This window comes from Chelmon rostratus, chromosome 9 (assembly GCF_017976325.1).
Source record: "Chelmon rostratus isolate fCheRos1 chromosome 9, fCheRos1.pri, whole genome shotgun sequence".
Classification (NCBI taxonomy): domain Eukaryota; kingdom Metazoa; phylum Chordata; class Actinopteri; order Chaetodontiformes; family Chaetodontidae; genus Chelmon; species Chelmon rostratus.
This window is the reverse complement of record NC_055666.1, coordinates 20952818-20967716: the sequence shown is the minus strand read 5'-3', so window position 1 is coordinate 20967716 and position 14899 is coordinate 20952818. Positions and strand designations below refer to the sequence as shown.

The window sequence follows — 14899 nt, the reverse complement described above, 5'->3', positions numbered from 1 at the left end:
TACATACATTTTTTTATTGCAAGGGCCTTCAAATACTGCTCACATTCATTGTAGAAGAAAGGCTTTTTGTTGGTGAATGTACATTAATGAAACCTATCTAAGAAATCCTTCTTTTAATCTTGTTTTCAATGGAGCATATTCCTAAAAAATAAGGCAAATAAGCCATTACATTTTCAATAATGAACTTGGAAATACTGTATCTTGCCACAGTGTAGCATAGTTACAATGGGCAAAAAGATGAGGCACAGTTTTTAGAGTTTCACAGGATAAAAGTTGTGTACAAGTTCGAGTACTCCTCCTTTGTCTTAATTGTAATGAGGTATTTGTGAGGAAACTACCAACGTGAACATGATGCCGACCATTCCATCAGTAAGTATCACTATAACGACGAAAAGGAGTTGTAATATGTCAGTTTTGGCGCTGATTTCGTGTTTATATTATTTGTATAAACTGAGTTCACGCTGGGTTCACTCAGTTGTATGAAATCCAATGATCGCCTTTCGCGCCATTCCTGACTAACAGGGCGGAAGTTTGCCGAGTCACGTGACGTACAATCGCCCACAACTTTCGCGCCACCACGAAAGCCCGCCTCTCCCTACCGAAAGGAGCGACACGATTGGCTACTGCAGACGTCAGACTCGCGCCACTTCTTGCATCGCGACTACAGAGAACAGCAAGCTGCAAGTGAATGAATAGTAGTCTCCGGTGATTGTGAAGTAACTAAACCGTGAATTTAAACTGTTTTGTTGGTTCGCTGGTCCTAAGGATTTTGGAATCAAGTTATCTCACCTGAGGGTCGACGTGTGCAGCCATGGCTCGTAAGGATTATGCGGCAGAGAAAGGTAATAGGTCAACTTTCACAATAACGGCATGGCAGCAACAGGTTGGCCTAAATGACTGAACTTTTAACTTCATGTGTTCTCTTTCTCTCTCCTTTGAAGCGTTAATTAGTGAATGCATATCATGGAGTGCCCTGGGTATGAAGCCAGCTAAGTTAACGTTAAGCAATCTCATTTCATTGTGTTTGTGCACCTTGAAGTAGTTATTCAGTCATTCTTCTGATAACGTTGACGTTACCTCATTTTTCCCTCTGCATTAACGTTACTTCCTTGACAGCACAACACTGGGAGCAGTGTATGTCAGTATGGTCTATTGTATGTGCTGCAGAATAGACCATATTATACCTTGAAGTAGCACTAACTTTTTTGACCGCTAGCTAACTTCTAAGGAAGTAATGAAGCATTGTCTGTGAGCCTGTGACTATAGTGACCCGGATGGATCCGCTTAAACAAAGGAGCAGGCGCCACTGTGCAAGCACATGTCCAACAACAACTTAAATGTAGTGACTTAAATTAATGAAGGCAGAACGGAATTTCTTATCAACAATATAGTACTGTTAGATAGTTGGTATTGCATGCTCTTTTTGTTCTTTAATGTGTAATGTTAATGTGTAACCATTTTAACTCACAACGGACGTTACACTTAAGCAATTGTGAGGATAGTACAACGTCAGGTATTGTTTGATGCGTTCACAAACACACGTTTGTAAAGTTACTCAAACAACGTTATACGGATATAATTTCACGTTAGCTAACGAAGTATGACATTCGCACATGAAAGATTGTATCCTTTTTAATGGCAACGTTACGCGATTCCCTTGATGTATTGCGCGACCAGACATTTAAGTTGCACTGTTTTTCAGACAAAAACGTTAATAAATGAAATTGGTGCGTTTTATCTTATAACTTATCCACAATGTTAAGCACTTCAGGTTGTTCCTGAAGCCAAGCTAGTCTCCTGCTAACGTTACACATCCACTGACTGCTGTTAGCTGCCCCAACCTACTTTAACGTAACGTTAGCATGCTGGCCAGTTAGCCAAACGGCTCCAAAAGCTGACTGTCAGTTACACAAGTTAACGCACCATTTTGTACGGTTTTAACACAGGCTGGTTAAGCCTGTCTGTTAAGTCTGCTTGTGGTCCTGTGCCTTGCTGAAGGGTACTTCACAAGGCTGGTTTATGTCAGGGTTTGACCACACGCCATTTGGGACGCAAACCTTATTTCGAATTTGTGCAAATAAACAAGCTGGGTGTCCATAAGTATTTAGTATTAGTATTACCTGTAATACAGACACGTCAACGTGAATTGCTAATTTAATATTACAAACTGCTGACTATTTTACCTTTCCATTTCAGTTGCTTAAGCAATATGGCTCCGTAAGAGATCATTTGGATATTAATTTTACCTTTTGCTTAAAACCGAAACTTGACCTGAAACTTATCACCTGAGCCCTTTTCCAATCTGCGAATTGTTTAGTTAGAAGTTTTAGTGGGAAGTCAGTGGGAACCTTTCATAGCTTCACTTGTGATTACGTTTAAAGGAGTAGCTAAGTTTATATTAATGGAGCTGTGTTATGTTCCACACAACTTATCTAAGCTAGCGTTGTAAGATGGCTGGCCACGGTTTGAAAACAACAGCCAGGACTATTTTTAAGAGCGGATGGGTCGCGGAGGGATATCCGAGTGACGAGGCACAAAAGCCATGTGCTGCTTTGTTTACAATAACATCCTCGAACACAGAAATAATTAACCACAGCTGCAGTTTTTCTGCCACAGCGTCAAAGTAAGTGGAGTATTTTAATTACCGCGCTAGCGCTAGTTTCGTTTCTAGTAACGTGGAATTAAATATTCTTAGTAGTTGTGGCTCTTTCGAGAAGTGAGGGATATTTTCTCTACAAAAAAAAATGGACACTGAACTGAGCGCGACTGTTGTTGTATTTACATTCTTACCCCGAAGCTATCTGCTGCGTAACGCCAGTTATTTCCCTCTGAAGCTGTAATAGTATGTAGACTCGAGTGGAATTTGGTTCGTGTAACACATCAGTGGCAGTTTGTGCTCTACTGTAGGCAATAGTGACTCATCGAGATTACAGGATGCCATGTTACTCAACAAAGGGGGTCGTCGCAGGACAACAAATTAGCTCCCAGTTTCTAGGCCCACTGGTGGTGGTACTAATCAACATTTTTAGCTTTTAAATTTACCTTTTGTATTTGAACAAATGGAAACGTAGCATCAGTAAGCAAAAAGTCCTTTGTCTGTGTGTATATATAGCTAACAAAACATCACCACCCAGTGTCTGCTGCATGTGGCCTGTGTTTTCTGCTGTGAAGCTGTCCTGAATGTGTTTTTGTTTGTTTTGCAGACAAATGCAAAAGGTTCCTGCAGGAGTTTTACTCGGAGGATGACAATGGGAAGAAGGTGTTCAAATATGGAGCTCAACTTGTAAGTGTAGTAAACAAATAGCAAATGGACTTAGCTTTCTGAGTTGGCTGTTGTGGCCTTGATTAGGAATATTGCTGACTGATGGGTGATATTGACATTATCACAGAAAACTGAATAAATCAGGTGGAAGTGTTGAATAGCAGAATATTGATGGCAATTAAATCAGTTATCTTTGGTCCTCTTTGATAAGAGTTTTAGACACTTTTTGTATTTTTGGACTGGAGCAAAACTTGGTGCACCCCTGTATCTTAAGGGCTAAGAAGCTACCTTTGGACTACCATACCAGGATTACAAGAACTCCAGTGTCTTTGGTGCACCTCTCTCAATCTTTTGCTGTCATCTTTCACTATCACTGTCTAATAAATGCATAGAATGGCAGAAAAAAAATCATTTGAAAAATTAACATCTTGATGATTGCTGGTTCACAAAACTAATAACTAGAGTTATTAAGTCTAGCGTAACTGCAAAGCTAATGATTGCATCTGTGTTATTAAAATAAATGTAATACAGGACCACATAATAAACTTGTATCTGGATGCAGCATCACAGCTGCCTAAGTTTGTGAAAGTTTAGTGGTGTCTTTGTTTTGTTATTGAGCAGTATCTGGTGGTGTAATGAACTGGCTTGTGTAATTACTTGTGTGTGTATACAGGTGGCGCTGGCCCATAGGGAGCAGGTGTCTGTCTTTGTGGAACTGGACGACGTGGCTGAAGAAGACCCCGAGCTGGTTGAGAGCATTTGTGAGAATGCAAAGCGTTACACGGGCCTGTTTGCTGATGCTGTGCACGAGCTGCTGCCAGAGTACAAAGAAAGAGATGTATGTTTATTTGCTCAGTTGATCATGTGCAGTTTTTAAAAAAAGCTTTTTGATTAGAATATCAGCTGTAATAAAGCGTTACATAATCAAGGTGTACAAGCTTTTTCCTCCACATTACAATTATATGTAATGTGGTTCACCTCCAGCAGTAATGCATCCATTACATATTAAAATGCAAAAATACTTTGTTTGTGTCCAGGTTGTGGCCAAAGATTCTTTGGATGTGTACATTGAGCACCGGCTGATGATGGAACAGAGGGGCCGCGACCCTGCAGACACTCGAGACCCCCGTAACCAGTACCCGCCTGAACTCATGAGGAGATTGTAAGTTGAATCAGATTCCAGGTTGAGTTTTATTAAGGTATTTCAGTTATTTGATAACAGCACTTTGGCTATGTCTCACAAATTTCATCCTCCATCCACAGTGAGCTGTACTTCAAGCCTCCAACCACCACCAAACCCAAAGTGGTGCGTGATGTACGAGCGGACAGCATCGGTAATCTGGTGACGGTTCGAGGAATAGTGACCCGCGCCACTGAGGTCAAACCAATGATGGCTGTCGCTACGTACACATGTGACCAGTGTGGTGCAGAGACATATCAACCAGTAGGTTTTAGTCCTGTATCAAGATTCAAGAGTCTTTATTGTCATTGCGCATGTCAATGAAATTTTCATTGCAATAAGGGCTGTACCGAATAATTCAAGCTTCAATCATAATGTTGACATGTGAATTTCAAGTCAACATTTGACAGATTTGAGAGTTCTCAAATTCATCACCCAGCAGTCCGCATCTGATTTTTTATTCCTGGTCAGGAGTCCAGGATGATTGGTGATAACTATAAAATATTAAATAGGGCCAAATAGATTGATATGCTGTGGTCTGGATGCCGACAGAAATCATTAGATCATAAGATTATGTTTCTGCAACTTAATCTCTATCTTACTTTTGATAGATACCATTAAAGATTGGGTGATGGTGTCATAAAAGGACGGACATTCAAAGACTCATTGAAAACCCCCCAAAGGAAACTTCGACCTTAATGTTTAAGGGGAAAAAACGATTCAGCACAGTGCTAGTGACAACACATACAGTAATCAGCAGTCCCTCATGATGTTTTTTTTGTCCTTCAGATCCAGTCTCCGTCCTTCATGCCCCTCGTCATGTGTCCCAGCCAAGAGTGCGTCACCAACAAATCTGGAGGTCGACTCTACCTGCAGACCAGAGGCTCCAAATTTATCAAGTTTCAGGAGCTGCGTATTCAGGAACATGTGAGGAACTGTAACCAAGAAAATGCTCACTCGCTTTTGCCATACATTGTATTATGCTCTTGTGATTTTTCTGACAATTTCCTTCTGTTGTCCTACAGAGTGACCAAGTGCCAGTCGGAAATATTCCAAGGAGCATGTCTGTGTACGCCCGTGGAGAAAACACACGCCTCGCCCAGCCAGGAGACCATGTGGCCATCACCGGAGTCTTCCTCCCTCTTCTCCGCACAGGCTTCAAACAGGCAGTTCAGGTGTGTGACTTCTGACCTGAATTAAGGATTTGTCTGTTTTAACTCATTCAGTGTTGGTATGTGAGATATGTGTATCTTTATCCTGTCCTTATTTGGTCATTTCAGGGTCTGCTGTCAGAAACGTACCTGGAAGCCCACAGCATCACACTCATGAACAAGACGGAGGACGATGAGCTCGGCAACGAGGAGCTGACTGATGAGGAGCTGCGTGGCATCACAGGTTGGTGTCTGGACTTGAATAACATGAAGCTTTATTAACTGGTCTGAAAACCGAACACTGTTTTTGTTTTTTCTTTTAGCTGCTGAAGTGATTCTATTTTGTGTTACAGATGAAGGATTTTATGAGAAACTAGCTGGCTCAATAGCACCCGAGATATATGGACATGAAGATGTCAAAAAGGCTCTGCTCCTGCTGCTGGTTGGAGGAGTGCAACAGGCACCTAAAGGCATGAAAATCAGAGGTGAGCACTGACTACAGTCTCTTTTTTTATCTGCTACTAACTTATAGACAGTCAATTAGGGATTGTGTTTATCTGGAGTTGGAACACAGTGATACAGAAAGAGGCAATGCTATTGATTGCATCTGTTGGAATATACCCAGTTTACCAATAAATGTGTTCTTTCAAGTTCTGTCCACTTAATGATACATTGTTTCCCATACATTGATTTATTTGTGATGACCCACCACGATATAAATGAATTTGTTTTTTTTTTTAATATTTATTTTAAAATGAACAAAACCTTATTGCGTTGCAGAGCTATGTGCAGTTCACTGATTGGCTCAGTCCCTCCTTGCTATGCTTTCTCTCTGTGTTCATGACTGTACAGTGCGACATACTGACTGTTGTACAATGCTAAGAAAAACTGCAATGAATGAAGTTACTGCAGTAGCACCCGTGTGAGAGAGAGCCTCTTGTTTGTGATTGAGGTGTATCAGTGGCACATTGCTATTGTGGTTTTAGACTATCATGCAGTTAAAACTCATGACTGCGTAGTCTATATATCCAACACAAGTTCCCACAATTCCTAGGAAATGGTCGCCATATTGTAACAGGGCAGTTTGTGACAGGAGGTCCGTTCATAATTAGAAAATTGAGTGACATGATTTAATTGATTTTCAAGCAGTTTCTTTAATCACAAATTACAGACAGATTTATGATACAGGGTACTTGGTTAAATTTAAAATGTGTGTTTTCACACCAAAATACTTCATTGTATATATACTAAAAGTAATATTTGTTTACTATAATCTTTAAGCTGAACCTGTCCCTGTTTAAGTGGTTTCTAAGTACATTTTTCTTCCTGCATGCAACATGGATGTCATGATGTAAATTTGTTTAATCTTGGAATTGAATAAACTTAATTGAATAAAAAAGACAATTACAGCAAGCACTAAAGTTTAAGATTAACTACATTTCTGACAGGCTTCACAATTCTGTTTTTTCAATTCAATCTTTACACCACATAACTATCGTTGTGCATATCACCAACTCCTGTCTCGTCCAATATCTGTGGAGCATTTCTCAAAAACAAAGCATCTGCTTTCATGAAATCTCTGCAACTCTCTTCCTGTTTTGGCTTTTCTCCCTTAAGGCAACATAAACATCTGCCTGATGGGAGACCCAGGAGTTGCCAAGTCCCAGCTGCTGTCCTACATTGACCGTCTGGCTCCTCGAAGTGAGTACAGTCCTGTCTGTGGGAGTAAAAGTCCTGTGTCTGGTTTAATATTTTATCCAGTAAGGCATTATCACAGATTTTTTAATTCCAAGTTATAGACACTAGAATGATAAAACAACAAAGCAAGAAAGACTAATGTCCACTGTGCTTGACAGCCTACAGCCAACAAAATGCATGATTTGATCACTTTCTTCTGTCCCCTGTCTGGTCTTCAGGCCAGTATACAACAGGTCGCGGTTCGTCTGGTGTCGGCCTGACTGCAGCAGTGATGCGTGACCCCCTGACCGGAGAAATGACCCTGGAAGGTGGAGCCTTGGTGCTGGCTGATCAGGGCATCTGCTGCATCGATGAGTTTGATAAGATGGCAGACGCTGACCGCACAGCCATCCATGAGGTGATGGAACAGCAGACCATCTCCATCGCTAAGGTAAAGACAACTGCACTTTTTAATTATTCCCAATTGATGGCTAAATCAGGCTAATTATTTTCAAATTTAATGCCTGTGTCACATTTCCAATAATGTTTTCCCTCCTCTTCAGGCTGGCATCATGACCTCCCTCAATGCCCGCTGCTCTATTCTAGCAGCAGCCAACCCTGCCTATGGCCGCTACAATCCCCGGAAGAGCATTGAGCAGAACATTCAGCTGCCAGCCGCTCTGCTTTCCCGTTTCGACCTGCTCTGGCTGATCCAGGACAAGCCGGACGCCGATGCTGACCTGCGTCTCGCCCAGCACATCACCTACGTCCACCAGCACAGCCGCCAGCCGCCCACGCACTTCACACCCATCGACATGAAGCTGATGAGGTACAAATTAACTGTATATCAGCATCTTTCTAACATGTTGGAGCAGACCATTATCCTACATAGTTCAGATTATTGAGTGTGTAGGTTAAACAATGAAACCTACCAGCTACATACTAGGAAATATTGCCTTAACAAAAATCTGAAATGTCCCATCAGGCGTTACATCGCTGTTTGTAAGAAGCGGCAGCCTGTGGTGCCTGAGGCACTGGCTGACTACATCACTGCTGCCTATGTAGAGATGAGGAAAGAGGCCCGCGTCAGCAAAGACACCACCTTCACCTCTGCCCGTACCCTCCTCTCCATCCTCCGTCTGTCCACTGCCCTGGTGAGAACTACACCTCAACTCTAGTGAGCTGTGGGAGGCTGGGAACTTTCAGACAAATAACAATAATAAAAACTGTTACAGGTCTGTGACTTGTCAAATGTAAGAACTGGATTATTCTGATTCTTAGTTTGTTTCTAAACATTGCGGAGTCCTTACTGTTGCCAAATAATGGTTATGGGGTCCAACAGGTTGAAGTTGTCAATGGAGTTTAAGTATGATGGCCATCCTTGTGTGGCTTCGTTAGTTGTCCTGTGTGTGATAAAGTGCTTACAGTGCAGGTAGTGATGATAACCTGGCCTACCGCAGTGTGAGCACTTTTTTTCCCACGCTGGACAGAAGATCTCCAGAACACTGCAGACACAGTTATCATTCCTCAGCATGACTCTGCAAATAGAATGTTGGACAGACATGTGTATTTGTAATATATTTTGTTCTTGCCTTTCTAAAAAAAAAAAAAGGTTAATATTTCCTGAATTGAGTGTTTTAGGGTCTGCTGTCATCTCAGCCTCTGGCTGTCAAAAGTGCTGTTTGTGCAGGTAGCACTCATCCACCTACTGCAAAACCAGCACTTCAGGCAGACGGGAAGGCAAAACCAGCACTCCAGGAAGACTGTGAGCTGCACTCAGATGTCCACACCACAAGGGGGCAAACTGCAACAATCCCTGTGTGAAAGAAACTGCTCTAGTTGCAGTTCTGATGGTTTATAAACTGTATTATTTGCACCGCATCTGCACATCAACTGGACTCTGCATGGGTTCAGTTGATACACATTTTTATCTGTATAACCATATGGGTGAGCAGCGGAAAAAGCTTTGTCTGATCCTGGCCAGCTTTGCAGGGTGGGCAGTCAGCCTGTGTGCGTTAGGAGCCGCTGTGCAAACCCATGCAAAGCTGACCATGGCCGGAACTGTCATCAGAAGTTCTGCATGAATATCATATTTGGGTTTTCTTACAGCATTTTTCTTTGTTTTCATGTCAACCTGTAGAGAGACTAGCTGGTGTTGAGAGGCGGAGACTTGGGCAATTGCCGGCCTTCCCAGAGGGCATTGCACTTGTCTCGGTCTGACAGTGCCGGCACAGCGCAGCCTTCATAATCAAGACAGAACAAAAGTTCCACTTTGATACACATTCACTTAACCTTATTCCATTCTCAAACCCCAAACTCCATTATCTCTTTTTGTTGACTTTATGCAGGCTCGCCTCCGCATGATGGAGACTGTGGAGAAAGAGGATGTTAACGAGGCAATGAGACTGATGGAGATGTCCAAGGATTCTCTTCAAGCTGACAAGTCCAGCACCACAAGGTTAGTTTTAATACCGGGTGCCGTTCGTCAGCTCCACCTTCATGTAACATGAGTGACTGGATGTCGGCAGACCCCCCCTTTATGGGTTTCTCGTATACCTGTAAGAGTAGCTGCATGTCCTGGAGGAAGCTGTAAAACTTCTCTTGGTTTTTATGGAGCTGTGTTCACACGGCAGCGTGTTCACTGAGGCAGTCTGGCGACGTGTTCACGGCCCTAACCCTGTATACTTTTCTCCAGTCAGGGCTTTAAAATCCTCAGAAGGCTTTTTGTAACAATGGCAGTGAGAGAGGAACTATGTTTCTGTATTTAAAACATCAGATCATAAAAGTGCAAACATCGGAAGCAAATAAAATGTTATGTCAGTTTTTTTTTTCATTAAAGGAATAGTTATACAAAGTAATGCTTATTTGCTTTCGTGCTGAAATTTGAATAAAAAGATTGATATGACACTCGTGTCCTTATGTTGAGAATCAAGATTGAAGCAGACAATGGTTAGCATAGCATAAAGACAGAAATTGTGGAAATGGCTATCCTTGCTCTGGCCAAAGGTCACAAAATCCACCTACAAATATGTCAGAAGTTCACTAACTAACATGTTATGTCAAACTGTAAAAAATGACAGTCAACTCAAATCAACTCTTCTTTCCGTTCAGGGCTCAGCGCCCGGCTGATGTCATCTTCTCACTGGTGCGTGAGCTCTCCACGGAGGGCGTGGCGGGCCGCGGTGGAGCCGGTGGGGTGGTTCGCATGGCTGAAGCGGAGCAGCGTTGCGTGTCTCGTGGTTTCACCCCCGCCCAGTTCCAGGAGGCCTTGGAGGAGTACGAGGAGCTGAACGTGTGGCAGGTCAACCAGGCCCGCACCCGCATCACCTTTGTCTGAAGAACCTGGGGCACATATTCACGAGGGGAAGACTTTGTTGTGGGCTTTCTACAGACTCGTTTTTGGCTCTTCATTTTTCCTCCTTCAGCATTTTGACACAAGTCAAGCAGAAAGTGAACATTTTTTAAGCATGACAATTTGCAAGAATTGTGCTGTTGGAGACCCGTAGCTTTTTATGTAAAGAAGTAAAGTCGCTTGTAAATATGTATGTCAGAACTTGGAGTTGTGTAGCATTTGCAGTTTAGAGCTTAAAGCTTCCAGCTTCTTTGACACAGAGCTTTTCTGTATATTTTATACGCTGAATTGCAACTAACGAAGACAAGGTAAATTAACATTGAGTCTTGTTTTGTGGCAGTAAAAATAAATTCATGGTTCAATATTGTGCTATATGTGGTTTATTCAGACTCAGGTGGACATGAAATGGGATAAAGAACACTGAAGTGTGCCACACTCAGCCCTGAACACCTGGTTTGTTGCTGGAGCAGCCTTGTTGACATAATTGCTGCGTTCAGGAACACGTCTTGCTCGTAAAGCACACTAACATAAAGGCTTGCAACGTGTGATTATTTTCATTATTTGGTCTATAAAATGTCTATAATTTCCTGGATGCCCAGGGCTATGTCTTCAAATATGAATTATCAGTTTATGACTTAAATTCTTATTTTCATTATTGTTTAAACTAGAGTTTGTTTCCTGATTATCATTTAGTCCCCCCCAAAAAAAGTCAGACATTGGTTCAATGATTTAAGAGCACTGGATTCAAATGGCTTATCTGACTTAACAGCCTAAAATCCAAAGACATTTGGTTTGCCATCACATAAAAGTTTTCACTATTAAGATGCTTGAACATTGTAGTGTTTGTAACTTGTGCTTGATAAATGACTAATTCATCAGCAGATGATTCCTTTATGACTAAAAAAAAAAAATCAATGGTTTACTGTAGCTGTTTCTTGTATACCCATTTACTGTATTTGTCATTTGTAGTGTAGAATACCATTGACACTTCCTGTTTTTTTTTGTCATGGGTGAAAAAGTTTGGTTGGGAACTCAGGCTGTTGTGGATGAACATGACTTAACTCAAAAACATGCATTAAGTTTATGGCATGTTGCTCGTATGTTGGCATGACGCCGTCCAATAGGAATGCAGCCTTGGTCTAATTTTAAGCGCTTCAGATGTAATCGTGAACATGCCAAGACACAGAAGAAGCCCCTTTGTTGCTTAGTGAGTTGATAACCTGGAAAAGCAGGTGTTCTGTGTAAAAACTGCCACTTTTTGGAGTTGACAGTGGTTTTGAAATCTCTAAAATTTAAGGCTGTGCAGGTTGTCATCTATCATTTTTACTGTATTCTTGGCTGAGATATTGTGTTAGTCTGCAGCATTTTCCCCACAGTTGCAGTTGTCCCAGCAGGTGATGCTTTCCTTCCAGACTTAATGGGGAGTTTCCATTTGAAGTCTGTTCTCTTTATGGCCTTGCTGCTAAAAGTGCAGGAGCTTTTTATTCCTAATTGGCGCCAAAGGCCCTATATTAAACAGTATTAAAAGAGGGGTGGAGACAAGATTTTGGTCTCAATGTTGGTGGAGTCCTATTGGCCAGAAGATAATGTTTCAGGGGGTCTGACAGAGAGACGGGTATTTAACCCACTCAGTCCTGTTCGGGCAGTGAAGACAGCTTCCTGAGCCAGGTGAGTAAAACATTGGATGATTTTGGTCAGTGGCTGTTTGACGGTGCTGCTTTATTTAGCTCAAAACTGCATTTAATTTAGATAAATGTTGTCACTTCATCGCCTGCTGTTGCTTTGTGTTATATTTCGTACTGATTGGTGCACAGCAGGACAGCAGGTTTACTTTGCTTTTTTTCATAATCCATTATATAACTAAATAGTGGGGAAAAAGCCTCTATTTCAGCCAGAAAATCTAAAAAGTACCAAGAAGTCACCTTCATATCCTTTTAAAACGTGTTTTCTTTGTGAGTAGACATGAATGAATGTACGTGAATGAAATTTGTTTAAAAAAAATAAAAAGATATTTCTTCAAACTTGCCATGAAGCACTTCTCTGTGGGTTGCAGTGGTTCAACATGATTTCCTCGTTATGGATGGCGGGGGCGCTGTGCTGTCTGATGTTGCTCCCAGGTCAGTTCTGATTCTTTAAATGTACAACTGCTTTTTTAAAAAAATGTGTCAGAAATGTACTCAGGAACACCCATCACACGATTTGTCTTTTCTTCCAGGCCTGCTGGAGGCCAAATCTTTGCTGAACGCTATCAAGCAGGAAGGTAACTGCAGATCTGAAATAACCTGAGCATAAACTTTAGAGGTACTTTATCATTTAAAGGACTGAGCTTCATCTCCTCTTTTCACAGAGATGGTCCCCGTCAGTCATGTTAGTCTTGACTCGGAGGTGGCAAACGGCTTCCTGAGTCACTCCAGACCGAAGCGCAATGTAGACCCAAGGTGGTACAGAGGGAACCCAGACTTCCAGGCTTACTACCGCTACTACAGCAGCATCGGACACACTGAGGGGGTAACGCGCTATATTCTAAATCTATATATGTCTAAGGATATGGGATATGTGTTCACGTTCTTATTCTGGGAGACTTCAGTGAAAACAAAAGACCTTATTCTGGTAGTGACGTCCATAAGAATCATAAAAGCAGACATTTATCCTAAGACTGAATTTACATTTACGTATTAATCCAGTGATTCTGCACAGTAAAGTTTTTTTTAATGATAGGATGTCTGCTGTGAAGCAAAAAACATTCCCGTTTCACAGTAAATTACTCATTGAACATTTTAGGTCAAGTTTTGTCCAAAATCAGATAGTAAAAGAAAATTGTGAGTTTTTTTTAACAGTTGACTAGGCTGACGCTGCCTGGAAGGTGAGATTTTCCACCACCTTCAGTACTTCTGGGGTGCAGGGTGGAGGCATTCTTTCTTTGTTTAGACAGTGGACAGTAGGAAGCTTGCAGGAAATGAGGGGAGAGGGTTGAAGGGGAGCTGTTGGACTCAAATCAATGATGCTCTGATTCCACAGGTTTTAACTCAAAACCATTGCACTGTCCCGAGTTTGATCTTTATTTTGCATTTTCTTTCCCACAAATTGAAATTTATGTCCCACATTGATTCATCCTTATTAAAGACCTCTGCAGGGGAATATGTTTTCCCTTTAACATTTCTCTCTGTTTTCCTCTCAGCTCTATGAGATCGACAAGCTGCGGATGCTCTACCAGCAGATGAGGTACCTGGAGCACACTTACGGCCCCAACGCCTCCTATTTCCAGAGCAAACTGGGAGTGCCAGTGATCATGTGTGACCCAGCTACAGACAAGAAGTGCAAAGCCGCTCCCCCACCTCCACCTCCACCTCCGATGAAAGGGGTCCCCAAGCCCACAGAGCCTCCTCCTCCTCCTCCTCCTCCACCAGCCATCTCCCAGGCTGACGTCCTCTACCTGTGCAACAAGAAGGACCCCCTCTGCAAGCCCCACATCGTCTACCTGCCCGCCGGCGCCGTGCCTGTGCTCTGCGACCCCCGCTACCATCCCCACTGCACCCCTCAGAAAGCCCCTCCAGAACCAGTCGTAGTGCCCCAACCTCCTCCCCCTCCACCAAAAAAGTCTGCCCCACCTCCACCTCCACCAGTTCTCGTCAAAAAGTCTCCCCCAGTCCCCATCCGCACCTTCAAAGGCATGGAGTACGACTGCGATCCCTACTGGGACCCCGACTGCCTGATTGACCACCCACCCAGGCCCATTAAGGGGAAGGTTGTGGTGCCCCCACCGCCGCCGCCGCCTCCTCCTGTGGAGGAGGAAAAGAAAGAGGAGCCAGTGGAGGAGCCGGCGCCACCTGCTCCCATTGAGAAGAAAGTGGCCCTCTTCCCTTACCCTTACTACTACCCAAAGCCCTACGACCCCAGGGATGACCTGTACGACCCGATCCGCTTCCAGTACCCACAGCCTGCAGCCTCTGCTGATGAGCCTGCAGAGGACAGTCAGTAAAACATCCAGAATGTGCTGAAAGAAAGGTATTTTTACTTTCACTGAAACAGACTTTGATTGGAAACTAAGGTGAACATTTTCATATTTTGAGAAATTTTTACATCTTGCAAATGTAGTGTCATGGAGTACGACCTGTACTAAAGCATTGAAAAATGGCAGCATTTGTTTACAACCTTATTGACATCAGTTAACATATTTACCATCACTGTCTAGATAATAAAGTCTCTCAAAACAGTTTTCGTATTTTGGCTTTGAATTTACTTTTAAAAATGTGCAAGAGGACAGAAAGGAGAGATGT

At 42.6% G+C, this 14899-nt stretch overlaps 2 protein-coding genes across 2 annotated transcripts; both read left to right on the top strand.

The window, feature by feature from the left end:
- The first annotated feature begins 654 nt into the window (after positions 1-654).
- mcm7 (minichromosome maintenance complex component 7) lies at positions 655-10989 on the top strand. Its single transcript, XM_041944195.1, has 15 exons — positions 655-842; positions 3204-3283; positions 3936-4100; positions 4300-4424; positions 4526-4706; positions 5232-5369; positions 5468-5617; positions 5723-5837; positions 5947-6078; positions 7211-7294; positions 7510-7721; positions 7834-8099; positions 8256-8424; positions 9619-9728; positions 10382-10989. The coding sequence occupies exons 1-15, from the start codon at positions 812-814 to the stop codon at positions 10605-10607; spliced, it is 2184 nt and encodes a 727-aa protein (XP_041800129.1). The 5' UTR covers positions 655-811; the 3' UTR covers positions 10608-10989.
- Positions 10990-12702: 1713 nt separating this feature from the next.
- On the top strand, positions 12703-14601 carry LOC121611251 (leucine-rich repeat extensin-like protein 3). The gene is made up of 4 exons (XM_041943693.1): positions 12703-12739; positions 12838-12882; positions 12970-13130; positions 13801-14601. Exons 1-4 carry the CDS (start codon positions 12703-12705, stop codon positions 14599-14601), a joined length of 1044 nt encoding a protein of 347 aa, XP_041799627.1.
- The last annotated feature ends 298 nt before the right edge of the window (positions 14602-14899 follow it).